The 13,054-nt window shown below is 39.8% G+C and overlaps 1 protein-coding gene and 1 long non-coding RNA gene across 6 annotated transcripts in view; one reads left to right on the top strand and one right to left on the bottom strand.

Moving 5' to 3' along the window:
* Positions 1–1,128: 1,128 nt before the first annotated feature.
* Synj1 (synaptojanin 1) overlaps positions 1,129–13,054 on the bottom strand; it is a 73,891-nt gene continuing 61,965 nt past the window's right edge. For 2 of the 5 annotated variants that reach the window (XM_031364371.1, XM_031364368.1), the window contains exons 27-32: positions 12,700–12,747; positions 11,643–11,681; positions 11,412–11,482; positions 9,356–9,464; positions 8,915–9,141; positions 1,129–4,007 (exon numbers count right to left, since the gene is read on the bottom strand). In XM_031364371.1, coding sequence (XP_031220231.1) covers positions 3,216–4,007; positions 8,915–9,141; positions 9,356–9,464; positions 11,412–11,482; positions 11,643–11,681; positions 12,700–12,747 — 1,286 coding nt within the window. In that variant the 3' untranslated portion in view covers positions 1,129–3,215. Of the gene's footprint in view, positions 4,008–5,419; positions 5,444–8,914; positions 9,142–9,355; positions 9,465–11,411; positions 11,483–11,642; positions 11,682–12,699; positions 12,748–13,054 lie in introns of all 5 variants that reach the window. The other 3 variants (XM_031364370.1, XM_031364369.1, XM_031364373.1) reach the window with 3 other exon arrangements.
* On the top strand, positions 5,566–11,734 carry LOC116086118. Its single transcript, XR_004116829.1, has 3 exons — positions 5,566–5,836; positions 9,635–9,655; positions 11,670–11,734. It is a non-coding gene; the product is annotated as an uncharacterized LOC116086118 (long non-coding RNA).

Genomic DNA, 13,054 nt, shown 5'->3' on the forward strand with positions numbered 1-13,054 from the left:
GCTGCCCGAGTCTCCGCGCGCCGTTTCCTCTACCGGAAGCAGCTGTTGTCCAGGAAACCAAAACCCAAACTAAGCAGCTAGAGGCCTGTGCCGACTGTCCAGGGGACTCCGGAGAGGTCAGCTTGGAGGAGGATGGCAACTCCTGGATTGAGAATGAGTGGGAGCGGTGGGCACTACGGGAGCCTAGCCACCGCCAGACACAGACTGGTTTCTCGCAGGCACTGATCGCTTCCGGAAATGGCTACTGCTTTAGGTCTCGGGAACCAGAAAGTAGGGAGCTCTGCTGCTGCAAACAGCTGATTTAGTTTGACTGCTGTCTACCGCCCCGTCCCTGGACTGTCTGGCCAAGTCTTGCTCCCCACAATCTCAGAAAGGGCAAGTGGGCACACCGCTGTTCTTCCAGGGCGCTCAGACACAGCTAAGGATCCCATTTTAGTGTTATAAAGAGAAAACAAATGGATCGAGGAAATTCAAATAGAGGAGTAAAGAAAATTAACCAAATTAAAGAAAATTAACATGTTCTTTGAAATGATCCCAAATTCATAGTTTGGTTAAATGGTGAGGTTTTTGTTTGTGGTGATGGCACATTGAATTTTTTACTTGTTGATGGAAATTCCTGGAAAGAAAACTGTGTCTGTAACTAATTAAAACTGCAGTGATGTGGAGAGGCTGGGATTCGATTCGGCGGGCCCAGAGACTGATTACCTTTTGCCTCTGTTAGCTTTAAGAACAGCCATCCATTGCCCTCCTGTGGGCCAGGTCCTTATAACCTTTGAAATCTATAAACATAGCTTTCACTAACCCAAAAGTTAAAAAATTTTGTCAAATACCATCTGGTACCTAAAGAAAACTCCATCTTGTTGTATGTGCCTCTCTGGCATTTCCACCAATGTATTTTAAACTTGCCATGACTTATGACTTTGTCCTATAGAGCTATAAAACTTTGTGAAACTGCCTCCATAGTGGAACATGGAATTTGGGGTAACCCAAATCCACCATGATCATTCAAATAAACTTCAGAATAAACTACCTCTTATTCCCTGTATGTATTATGTGTACACCAATATGAATTCGGGAGCGCGCACAGGCAAAGGAAAAAAAGCTTCCTTTTTGAGTAAAAAAGTCAGCTAGTGGTAAAGACATATTTAATTCATATGACAGCACATTTCACAGGATATGTACAGAATGTATACCAGCGACTTTAATACTGTACTTCTATAAAGTATATAGTTATAAATACTGTATGCCACATAAGCAATAAACCTCTTACATACATATAAACAGCAATCTACTAGAGAGAACAGACTCACAGAGATTCTTAGTGTCTGTTTTCTGCTTTAACCAGAGCTGGTAAATACACACGATGTCTTGTGTATAAACTTGCTTTGTGCATTTCAGCAGCTACCAGACTTCCTGACAAGGCAGAGCTATTGCTCTGCAGATTTAACAGTGGTCTACACCCGAGGGAGTCACTGCTCCGGGCTGCAATCCACACTGCTTCAGTTTTCTAAAGTGGATTAGCTTGCTAATGGGGAGTGGATACCATACACACTATTCACACAGATGTTACAGCCACAATCTCAACAAGTTAATTCACATTTTGAAGCACACTGCTCTAGTAATACTGCAGGTTAAAAGCTACTACTGCTGAAATGATTAGAACCCCAACAAGCACAATATAAAACTCACAGGAGTTAGTGCTAACAGCAAGTTATGGCTGTAGCAGAGAGTTACTTCTATAAATACAGGATTTTGATAACACTGAGCATTTGCAAAGGTGCTCTGTCTTAACAGATCTGCTCTACAATAGAAGTGCAATGCAGTCTGCTGTGCTTTTACATGGAGGTGAAGGCAGCCATAAATTCTTTCTAATCTCACAATACACGTCTTTAAAGGTTCATGTAGACATAGGAACTTAGGTGTAAGCACATAACTTTTTATATAAAGAGAACATTAAGTCTTAATGGGTAAGGATGATTTTTAACTTCAACTGACAACCAACCAACCAAACAATAGCTTAGAGAGTTTTCTGACTGGCTTACCTAATGGTATCAAAATACTATGTTTTTGGTTTTTGTTTTGTTTTTGTTTTTTTTTTTTGTAAAAATTCCATGTATTTTTTTCCATAAAATTAATAAACACAAGATCAGTTGCATACTGGCAGTGCAGGAGACAAAATCCACAGCTAATGTGAGGTCTAGCCTCTAAAGCCTAAAAGCAGCATGATGGATGTGTTATGTAGCCTCTGACATGGGAGAGAACGGACATGGGCTATGTTCCTAATCAGAGCACTTGGCAGCTGAAAGCAAAGCTCCAGGCAATTGGCTAACAGAAAGGTATGGAAGGGAAAGGGCCACACAGAGAAGAGAGCACACTGACAGTGCTCCTCCTTGAACCTGGTGGTGTGTGCCTACTGTTCTGAGTATCTGTCCACACGACTGACCATGCCTGTACTGCCAAGTGTAACTGCCCAGAGAAAGGCCTAATAGAGATACAGAGGAGGAAGGTAATAAGGGTGAATCTGAAGTGCTGGGGTGCGGAATAATAGGAAATGGCAGTTCTGTAAAGGGATTATTCTACTCTGGGATGTACAATTGGTGGCAGCCATCTTCTTGATAGTGAGATATTGAAAAAAGGACATTGTCAGAACTGCTAGGTAAAATGTGATCTGAATTACATCAAGCTTTGTAAGTATGTGGATGTATACGTGTTTGTGTGCATAATACAGACATACACTCATAATGTATACATACACAGACCTTTTGACTCAAGTGATGCCTTTCAAAATAATCTCACCAGAACTCCAGAAGCTCTTTGGTAAGTATCCATGAGTACCAATCCTCAGCAGCACACTGGGCTGGCAGTACTGTGAACTGCAGCTGTGTGGGCTTTATGTGATTTTTTATGTGAGTATCTGAGTAAGGACTATTTTCTAGAGTAGTTTTAAGCACTTTTAAAAATAGTTCCTGTTCTCTTCTATTCATCTGAAGAGAAAGGCTAGAACTCCAGTTAATAGGATGTCTTTGCTATTTCTGATATACATAAATTCCAGCTTTATCCACATCCTCTAGTGGTATTTTATATAGAAATCAGTGCATTTACTGATTATTTATTGCACATAATGACTTACTAATGCTCCATTCTCTTGGGTCCACTCTGACAAAACAGAAACAAACAGCCAACACACCAGGAGACTCTCCCTTTCCTCCTCGGAATTATCTTTCTGTGAACTCCAATGTGGAAGATGCCTTAGATGCCAGGGTTGTGCTAGGTCCTGCAGATGAGGTCGTGCCAGGGGGTAGAGGAGGGACGGGAGGTGGTGGTGGTGGCCTTCTGGCTGGCAACACACAGAAAGAAACGCTTGTACCTTTACTGCAGCCATCATCAGATGAAGCTGGTGTGCCACCCAGTAAGTCTGGATAAACTGACTTTGACTTTCCTGGTGTAGGAAAGTCATCGTCTTCGTCAAAGGTTACCCATCCTTTGGGATTGCTTATTTTTACTGTAGACTGGCTCTGCAGATCAAAATTGTCCTCAAAACCAACAAGTGAACTTGAAGGCTTGCTTGTGTCGTGACTAAGAGGCATGAGAGGAGGGAAAGGACTGTTAGGAGCAGGCTCTTCTTTGGATAGCCAAGAAGTTGCCTCTGACTCTTGAGATTGAACTCTAAATGGGTTTCCAGGGGCAGAAGTCCTGTCTGTAAAAGGGTTCCTGCTGGGCAGGCTGGGAAATGGGTTTGCAGAACTCCCCATACTTTTCTGTGTCTTGCTTTGCTCTGGAACAGGAGGCATGGTTGGCATGCAACTTACAGAACTCAAAGAGTTAACTTTACTTTGTGATGCAGATGGCAACTGAATCAACATCTTTGGGTGTGGGGTCAGAGCAGGTGAAATCTGAACAGAAGGCTGAGCCTTGGATACAGCAAGCACACTAAATGAGAGATCTTCAAATGGGTCACTTTTCAATGCTGGCTCTTGTTTGACACCAGAAACACCATTTGTTTTTACCTGGAAAAGAATAAACACTGAATGATCGATTTTCTTATTTATTAATATTCCCTTCTCTTCCTATTTGTATTATTTCTCCTTTTTTTTTTTGAGCAACTATACAAATTTAAAAACTAAAAAGTACCTGTATAGAACTTTTGCTTTGGTGGTTTAGTAAATAGGGTGAAATCAGTAAAATTATGTTAAGAATTCATAACTAAATAAATCCATGTTTTTTAAATCTCAGAGAAATGTGATAGGATAATTTCTTCCATTCGATTTTTGAAATGGTAAAAAAGAGAATTATATAAAATGATGAGTTTGCTCATGCTCTGTTCTTTTAAAGTTTAACACAAACTTAAGAAACTTATATACTAGGAGCATTTGCTACATATACATAATAAACTTCCAACACCCATCTATGAGAATATGCTTCATCTAAATTCCCTATAGAAATTCAATTTTATGATAAAACTAACTTATTAATATATTCATAAATTCAAAGCTATAAATGGAATCTTTCTCTTTTTGTATTTGGAAAAGTAAATTTTTAATGCTTTCTTTCACTTTTTAATGATAACTTGCCCTGTAGCTTACTGACTAATATGTCTCCTTAACTGACCTTCCTCATCCTGTCAAGCAAGACAGATAAAACCAATGATTATTTGAAGTGGAAGGAGACATTCCATTTTTTATGATTCAAAAAAAAAAAAAAAAAAGCAGGAGACTCTGAGCACGTTGGCCACAGGAGGAATGTTCAGGGTTAACTTCATGGCCATTAAAAATTTGTACTTCTTCCTAAATCCCTTTGTTCACCACAAAGCTGGCTAATGGAGGCCAGTGGCTGGGCTGAACAGGGCTCAGATGAAGTCAGACTACCAGTTACAATAAGACCCATCTCACCACCCTCACGTTAGAATTAATTTATGATCTAAGGAAGGCTTGGAAACTTGTGATGACATCAGTAGTGCTTTTACAGAGAAAGGTGCTGGAAGGGTTTTAAGTATTATTCATTTTAATCTAAATTACCAATTCTTTCTTACCAAAAATAATCTAGCTTCTAAAATTAACTGAAAAAAAAAATTTCCCAAAAGAAACCTAAGGAAAAAACAATTGGGTTTTCCCATTTACATAGTTATGCCACATACAAACAGTTGGAGGTTTTGAAATTATACTTTTTAGTTTTGTTAATTTTCATAGAAAACAAGCAAAAAAAATGTAAAGGCATTAGCAAGAACTAATATGATTCCTAAGAACCCAAAGTACTAAGAAAAAAAAGCAGATATGAGCTTACGATATGATAATAGAACTTATTAATGTGGACGAGTAGATTTAAATGGGTGAAACTTTAGATGTATGAAGCAAAGACTCATACATCTAATGACGGGGAGACGGATGGAAAGCACATGGAAGGCTGATAAAGAGTCAGGTACCTGTTACCCTGTTGGTTGCTCCTGCTTCGAGAAAAGGAACACAGACATCAAAGGAAAGAGTTAGGACACTTCCAGAGCAGCCGCAGCCCCAACAAGTCAGTCCTCAGTAAGGTTGTGGCCCTAGGTCACAGGTGGGGCTCAAGAGCAGTAATGCTTGCGGTGATACTGTCAGTTAGAACGGAATTCTGGTCTCTTTAGAATCTTATGATGTGTGCTTTAACAGTGTATAGGTTGATGCCTAGCCAGCTCTGTTATTCCATATTTCAGACCCAGAAGGCAAGAGAAAATGGACAAAATTCTACTTTGCAGAAGTACAACCTCACATTCATCATTACAAAATGTCAGGATCCAGGCTTGCTCTATGTTACTCAAATTTTCTAAATTAATTCCCTTACTGTTTATGGAAAGTACAACAAGGTAAGAAACTAATTTTTGGTGTTAAACATTAAATTATAATCTTTCAATAATTTCACTGTACTTAAAACAATCTGGTGTTCTTAAGAAAGTGGACCTTCTAACCCTGAAGCTTGTTTGTAAACAGTGAACCATGTAGGAAGTAAACTAACCCTGACAACTTAAGAGAAATATTACACACTTTAGCGTCTCACCTCCCTTACCCTCCTAGTCCTTCTCCAGCACTCGGGATGACCCAGGTTATGCATGTGTGGCTAATGTCCTACCACTGCATACAACAGTAACGTGATGCTCTGTGACTTTAGTCTCCACGGTCTTGATAACCAATGCTGTGATGTGGCTGGTTTCCTGCCACTGATATGCATTAGTGTGATGCTTTGAAATGATCCTTGAATGCACTCTTCTACTGGGTCCTTCCTTTGTTCTCAACTCTCCTACGGTGTCCTGTGCGGGCCTGTTCACTGCGCTGTCTGTTTCGTTCCCCTCTTTCTAGATTTTAGCTCACAGTGAGATGGCACTGTTATGCCATGTAAAGGATATACAGCATATTCTCGAGCTAAAGAGAAGTAGGTGACACAGAGTAAAGCTGGTTCACATGTCTCTATGCTTTAGATACACCATAGAGTTGGGCCTAGATTAATAAAGACTTAGGAAATTACCAAACATTCAATTCTAAAACAATATAACACTAAGCAAAATAACCAATAACTCAATACATAATAATACTAAACTTGTCACAATTAAAATTCTCACCAGTGGTTATGTATGTGAATAGTGAATAGTAGTATGTATAGGAAAATCACATTATTAAACTTACAGCTACTTAGGAGAAATTTTCAAATTTGTACCATTTTTTTAACAGCATGACTGCTCTTATAATTCCAAGTTCAAAAGGTAGGGAAGGGCAGGAAGTGTTTCCTTTCTGTCCCTCTCAGCATCACACTCCTCCTCAGAGGACACTGCAGCCAATGTTACCCTACACCACAGTCCATATAAACAAGACCTAGAAAGGCAGGTGTCTGTCTGAGCTAGGTGTCAAATATGGATGACTCAGGCAAAGAGAATTAGAACTTAGAGCAGATCTCTGTCATTTTTGGTGGGTAGACTGTAGCAAGATTCAATTCAGGGCTGGGGGGATGGCTCAGCTCAGTAAAGTGTTTGCCATGTAAGCAAGAAAGCAAGAGAACCAGAATTCAATTCCTAGGACCAATGTAGAAAACCTGGCCTAGTGGTGTAATCTGAGCACAGGGAATCCCTGCAGCTCCCAGAAAGACTCTGTCTCAAAAACTCTAGGCAGATGGCTCCTGTGGAATACCTGAGGGTACAACAATATCATGAATACACACTCAAAAGGGGAGGTTGTTCCAAAATCGTCTAGCATGCCACCTGCAAACTCTGTGCTGTTGGCTGCTAAGTCTCACCAACCTCACTTCAGGGAGAAGCAAACAATCCACACAAAGGAAAGGATCTGAGAAAATGGTTGCTTGTCATCTACATGGTCCCACTACAGTGCCGTGCCACAGAAGACTTCTTCCTGAGTCTCCAGTTGTTTCTAGACATTTGACATTTGCTCTTGCTGAAGTTTTTCATAGCAGAGCCCTGTTCTGTTTTCATATTGATCTATGGATACTTAAAGCCATTACAGTGGGTAGAGTTATGGTGTGCTCCTGTTCTGAAATGGTGCCTTAAAGCAGTGTTGATAGTATTCACATTGACTAGATCTTCACTGTTGGAGAAGAGGAAAGAGTAGATACACGTTTACTCTTTGTAGGTTTCTATTTACTATCTTTAGCACTACTACTTTAACCTAAAACAGAGTAACTTTTAGTTTTCATCCTCTGAGAACATTTGACTTTTTTCTATTGTTTTCTTCCGCTTTCACAAATGTAAGCAATAGCCTAGGCAAGTGCCAACTGCTAATGGCTTTTGAGTTACTTTATTTAGTATTTTCTTTGCAACAGAGATATATGTTTAAGATAACTTGCCAACTAGGTTGACACACCCATATAGCTATAAAAACTGCAAAGTCACTCATAAACTATGTCCAAAGGCTACGGCCAATATATACTATTTCAGATTAAATCATGAGCTTTACATATAAAACTTTGCACATTGATTTGGCTTTGATGGCATTTTCAAGTAAAGAATTTGTGAGCCAGCAAAATGTACTTATTAAATTAATCAATGTTAGTTAACAACACACAACAAAACTAACGGAATGTCAATCCTGAACAATTTAGCTTATATGCGCCTATCCTAGTAGTTATGACAAGGGCCTAGCACGCAGCAGTGCTGAGGATATGAGACAGTGGGATGCCCATGACTTCAACGTAGCAGTGCCATGGAACAATTTTCTATGAGACATTAATGAATGGATGTGCTCTGCTGTGCTTTTTGTGTGAGTGAATGAGCCTTCTGCTTAAAGCCCAAACCTTCTAATCTACCCTGGAACGACTGCAACCTCAGGACCCAGTGCTAGCTCAAATCAGGAGGCACTGAAGGCACTCTGCAGGAAATTAGCCTTCAGGCCAGTGTCTACACATGAAGCTGATCTTGATTTGCCTCTCTCTCAAACTAACTCATCACTTCAGCAATAATAAGGGGCTTCCATTATTATCAGTCATCTAAATAACTAACTGCCTCAAGCAAACAATGTATTTAAAATGTTATAAATTAGCATGAGGAAGCACTTGGACTTCCTAAAGAACCCTGCCCTAGAATCAGCTAAACTGTTTGGCTGTTTAGCTCTAGCTAGCCTGGAACTTACTATGAGGACCAGGCTGGCCTTGAACTTGTGATTCTCCTACCTCTGTCTCCTAACCTGAGATTACCTCCTAATCACTCCTGTTGCTCTCTGAGATTTTCTTACTTAAGCAACACATACAAACAAACAAACTGTTAAAATCCTCGAATGTAATCATTTAAGGCATCAAAGGATACCAGTCATCTCAGGAAGCTATTACGTTCAAGTGGCAAAAATAAAATTTCATATTTACTCTTATAAATGCTGGTCATTAAATTAAGTGTGCTCCACACTACGCAGCATGTGCATCAGACACTTCTTTCAGCAGTGACACTTACTTGCAGCTGTGGTGAGGAGTCTGAAGGCAAGCTTTGGGATGACCTGCTCCGAGGTGGGGGCTGTGGTGGGGTTTCCAAATTTGGTTGGGGGCCGGAGGGAGGCATAGGTGCTGCTATGGGGACAAGCGGGTCCTGTAACTTTTGAGCAGGCGTGGGTAGAGAAGGCTGCAGAGGAAATGCAGCCTGAGGCTTCAGTGGTTCTGGAAGGACAGCAGGACCTAAAACACCTAGAAGGATTGTCATACATTAGCTGTGCTCTATACGTCGGGGTTTTTCTCTTGTTAATGGGCAGAGGTATTCTAGTTGCTGCTCTTTTCCTTGGCAAATAGCCTCAATTCTAGGGGTACAAGGGAGATGCTCCCCATTTGACTAAGTTAGGTTTTATGGAAGGTGGGAAAAGAGTAAGAGAACCTCAGAGCGAGTGTGGCCTGCAGTGCCTACCTTTCGATGTCTCTGAGGGCTTGCTTTGGCTTTCAGGAGTCAGCCTTCCAGCAGATGCCCGAGCCTGGCTCTGAGGGGCACTGATCACTCCAGCACGAGCTGGAATTGTCTACAGATAGAAACATATTAGTGACATTAATCTATTTTCAACAGTTGGATTCTGTGAGGAATATATGCTTTCATGTCTCATTGATTCTCTGGTATAATTTCTCACCTTGCCATTTTAATTGTTCTTAACTTGAGGCTAAACAATGATCCTTTACTTTTTATTTTTGACAGTGTACTGCATACCAAGCCCTTGTAAGTACAATATAAACATTTTTATTTAACCTTCAAAATAACTTCATATATGACTTTGTCATCTTAATTTTAAATTAAGGTGAAGACATGCATACAGAGGATGTAGTGTTAAATATAAACTCGTGCCTGGCTAGCTGCAGGTGAGGGACCTGACTGTGAGTGGGCTACCTTAAGGAAGAGATGGGATGCTCTGAGAACATAAACAATGGAGATAAACCTAATATACTGGGAGACTTTAGAATTAACCTATTCCAGATTGTTTTAAACATGAAATACCATTCTTAAAAGTCTAAATATTCTAAACTAAACAAGCCCGAAGACACATTGGTGAACAATGATTTTTATTCTTGTATGTCTGGTGTAGGCTCTAAGCCTATATACTTATTTAAAGATGAAATCAGTATAGGTTTTTGGCTTGGGTCTGTGTGTTTTAAGCAAAGGTCTCACTCTGTGGTCCCAGGCTGCTGTGGAACTCACTATGTAGACCAGGGTGGCCTTGGACTCACAACAGCAGTTTCCAAGCCTCAGCCAGCTAAATGCTAGGCTATAGATGTAAGACACCAGGCCCGTTGTTAAGACAATGTTTAACCCCACAAAAATCTTGTCTTCCCTTCCTTATCCTTATGTTATCAAGGTGTAGGAGGCAGTGTGGCAGTACAGTCAGGGCAAGCAGACTTCTCTTTGTGTGAAATAAAGTAGCAATTATCTTGAGGTATATTCTATAGACATTTCAATTTAAAGAATAGAATTACATGTAGAAAAGGACCTTAGGTTTGTTAAGTAAACAGCTATAATCTAAGCTATGTATCTAAGTGATAGTTCCAGGTTCTCTGCTATTCAGATGTAGTTTCTATTATAGTGCCTTAAGTTACACTTTTAAAAAAAAATTATTTGTGTGTGTGTGCAGGCATTCATGCATGGCACATGTGTGACATCACAGGAAACTGTTGGGTCTCTCCTCCCATCACGGCGTGGGTTATGCGAGGATAAGACACGGGTCTTCAGGCTTGCACGGCAGCCATTTACTCACTGAGTCATCTCTATGGCCTATCTTTTTCTTTCTGAGTATCTGTTATAGCTCAGAGGAATTTCATTTGAATGAATAATGGAAAATATATTTATATAATAGAACATACAATAAACACACAGAAAACCATGGGTTTATAAGGCATTGAAAAGAATCTTGCAAGCCATCTCCCTTCTTATTTTTAGTATCTTTAGAAACAGTTTAAGTATTTTATTACAATTTTATGCTAATTAAAGTCCTTAAAAATAATATTGTGGGGGGCAGGGTGACACAGGGTCTCTCTCTCTCTCTCTAGTCCTGACTATCCTAGAAACCTACTATGTAGACCATGCAGGCCTCAGTCTCAGAGAGATCCACTTGCCCCTGCCTTCGGAGTGCTGGGACTAGATATGCCACCACACCTGGATGAAAGGATAACTTAATATTTCCACTGATTAAACAGCTTAAATGATAAACAGCTATCCAAATACATTAGCTCTTTATATTTTGAGAGACACCAAGATCTTTATTTAGTATCCATAATTAAGTACATTATTTTTATTGAAACTAGTCAGTGTAGTTACTTGGAAGTCTATGAGCTGTGGCTTGGAGATGACAGTTGCTTATTTTAGAGTTAAAGAACTGAAGCCTGGGTGGTTTCTTTTGACTCTCTCCAAGGTAACAAATAGACTAGCTGCAAACTGGAACCTAGGACAAACATCCCTCAGCTCCCAGCTGTGGGTTACTCACCGGTCTAGCTGCACCATATCCAGCAGGTCCTGGGCCTGCAAGTCCTGCTTGAGGGGAAGGCTGATTACGTCCTGAAACAAAGACATCAATCACATTGTGTATTTGAGTATAAGAAAGAAAGTTTTAAAAAAAAAGTAAAAAGAAATAAGAAGCCATGTACTTCTATTCCCAGTGTCTATTGCATGGTCCAGTCTTATTTAAGGGGAAGTAACTATATTCAAGTGTTTTTACCTATATTATCTTTCCGTGTCGTTCCAGGGCTTTTGGGTGCTTTGAAGCAGAAAGGAAAAAGAATCAATCATAAGTAAACAGTAAAACCACAGTGCACGGTATCACCTGATTGCTCTGTTCATTGCCCACAAAGACAAAGGAGATAGCAACAAAACAAGCACCACACTCTGGATAAAGACAGAAACTAGAATATTAGAGACCTGCACAGGAGACAAAGGAAGTCATGCTAAGATGATGGTCTTCACAGATCTGCCCATGAATCTTGAAGATCTGGTCAGCTGCTCCTTATAGCTTGCCAGACAAATGGCTCCTGAGCCACAGCTCCTAAGAGCTTAGCCTGTCTGTCATACCAGAGGTCTGACTGTGGATGAAGTTATCTTAGGGTGAGGTCTTTCAGATTTCTACAATAGACTATTAGGATCAGGACAGAAGACAGGTATAGACATATTTAAAGCCATATTACAATATGGTACAAACTCATTAGGAAGATAGCCTATGGATGAAGAAAGAATTACTCTGAGGGACAAAAAGAGTAGAAGGTATGATTAAGCATTATCTAGTCTTTCATTTTGAGAAGAAATTCAAATATGATGGTTCTATTAAATATAACAGCCCATAAATAATTGTAGTCTTAAAATGGCATTAGTTTTAGTGGTCTTTTAAGCAAATCTAGCTCAATATCAAAATCTTTAGATGCAACTTTTATTTAAAAAATCTATAAAATACTAGATTCTAAGACCTTACAGTTACTAATTTATAAAACTTCAGGTTAATTAAGAACATTGTTAAACATATGACTTATTTATGAAAAAATGAAGGCATTTTTCTTTCAACAGTAATCTCATGGACTGAGTACACAGGACTGGGTATGAACAACACAGGAACCTCAGGGACATTAAATGGATTACCACTGGGAGCTATACATACAACACAAGAGAGAAAAGTGCCAGGTCTATGTAAGGAGGAGGAGGGTGCTTCTGGTAGGACTTAGTGTGCCTTTAAATGCTGGAGGGACTGACACAACAAAACCATGTTTATAATGCAGAAACCTTGTTACCTTCCATCTCTCTCCTAGCAACCCCAGGACTGGGAGGGGCTCCAACACCTTTTTAGAAAAAGAACAAAAGCTATATATTGTTCAGATCCCAGAGCACAGGTTGAAAGGCAGGCACACAATTATTCTTGCATGAAGGGTCTTTTATTGCTTTGAAAGGCAGGCACACAATTATTCTTGCATGAAGGGTCTTTTATTGCTTTAAATCTCTTGGAAGTTATCAATCTAACCAAAGTGACTTTAGCTCAAAACTGACCTCTCCCTTTCCTCAAATTTAAGAACAGAAGCAGAGTCACAGCTTCCTCTTTATCTGAAATCACCAGCAGGAAGGAACCAAAAATATCATCTAATTTAAAAC

This window comes from Mastomys coucha, unplaced genomic scaffold (assembly GCF_008632895.1).
Source record: "Mastomys coucha isolate ucsf_1 unplaced genomic scaffold, UCSF_Mcou_1 pScaffold12, whole genome shotgun sequence".
Classification (NCBI taxonomy): Eukaryota; Metazoa; Chordata; class Mammalia; order Rodentia; family Muridae; genus Mastomys; species Mastomys coucha.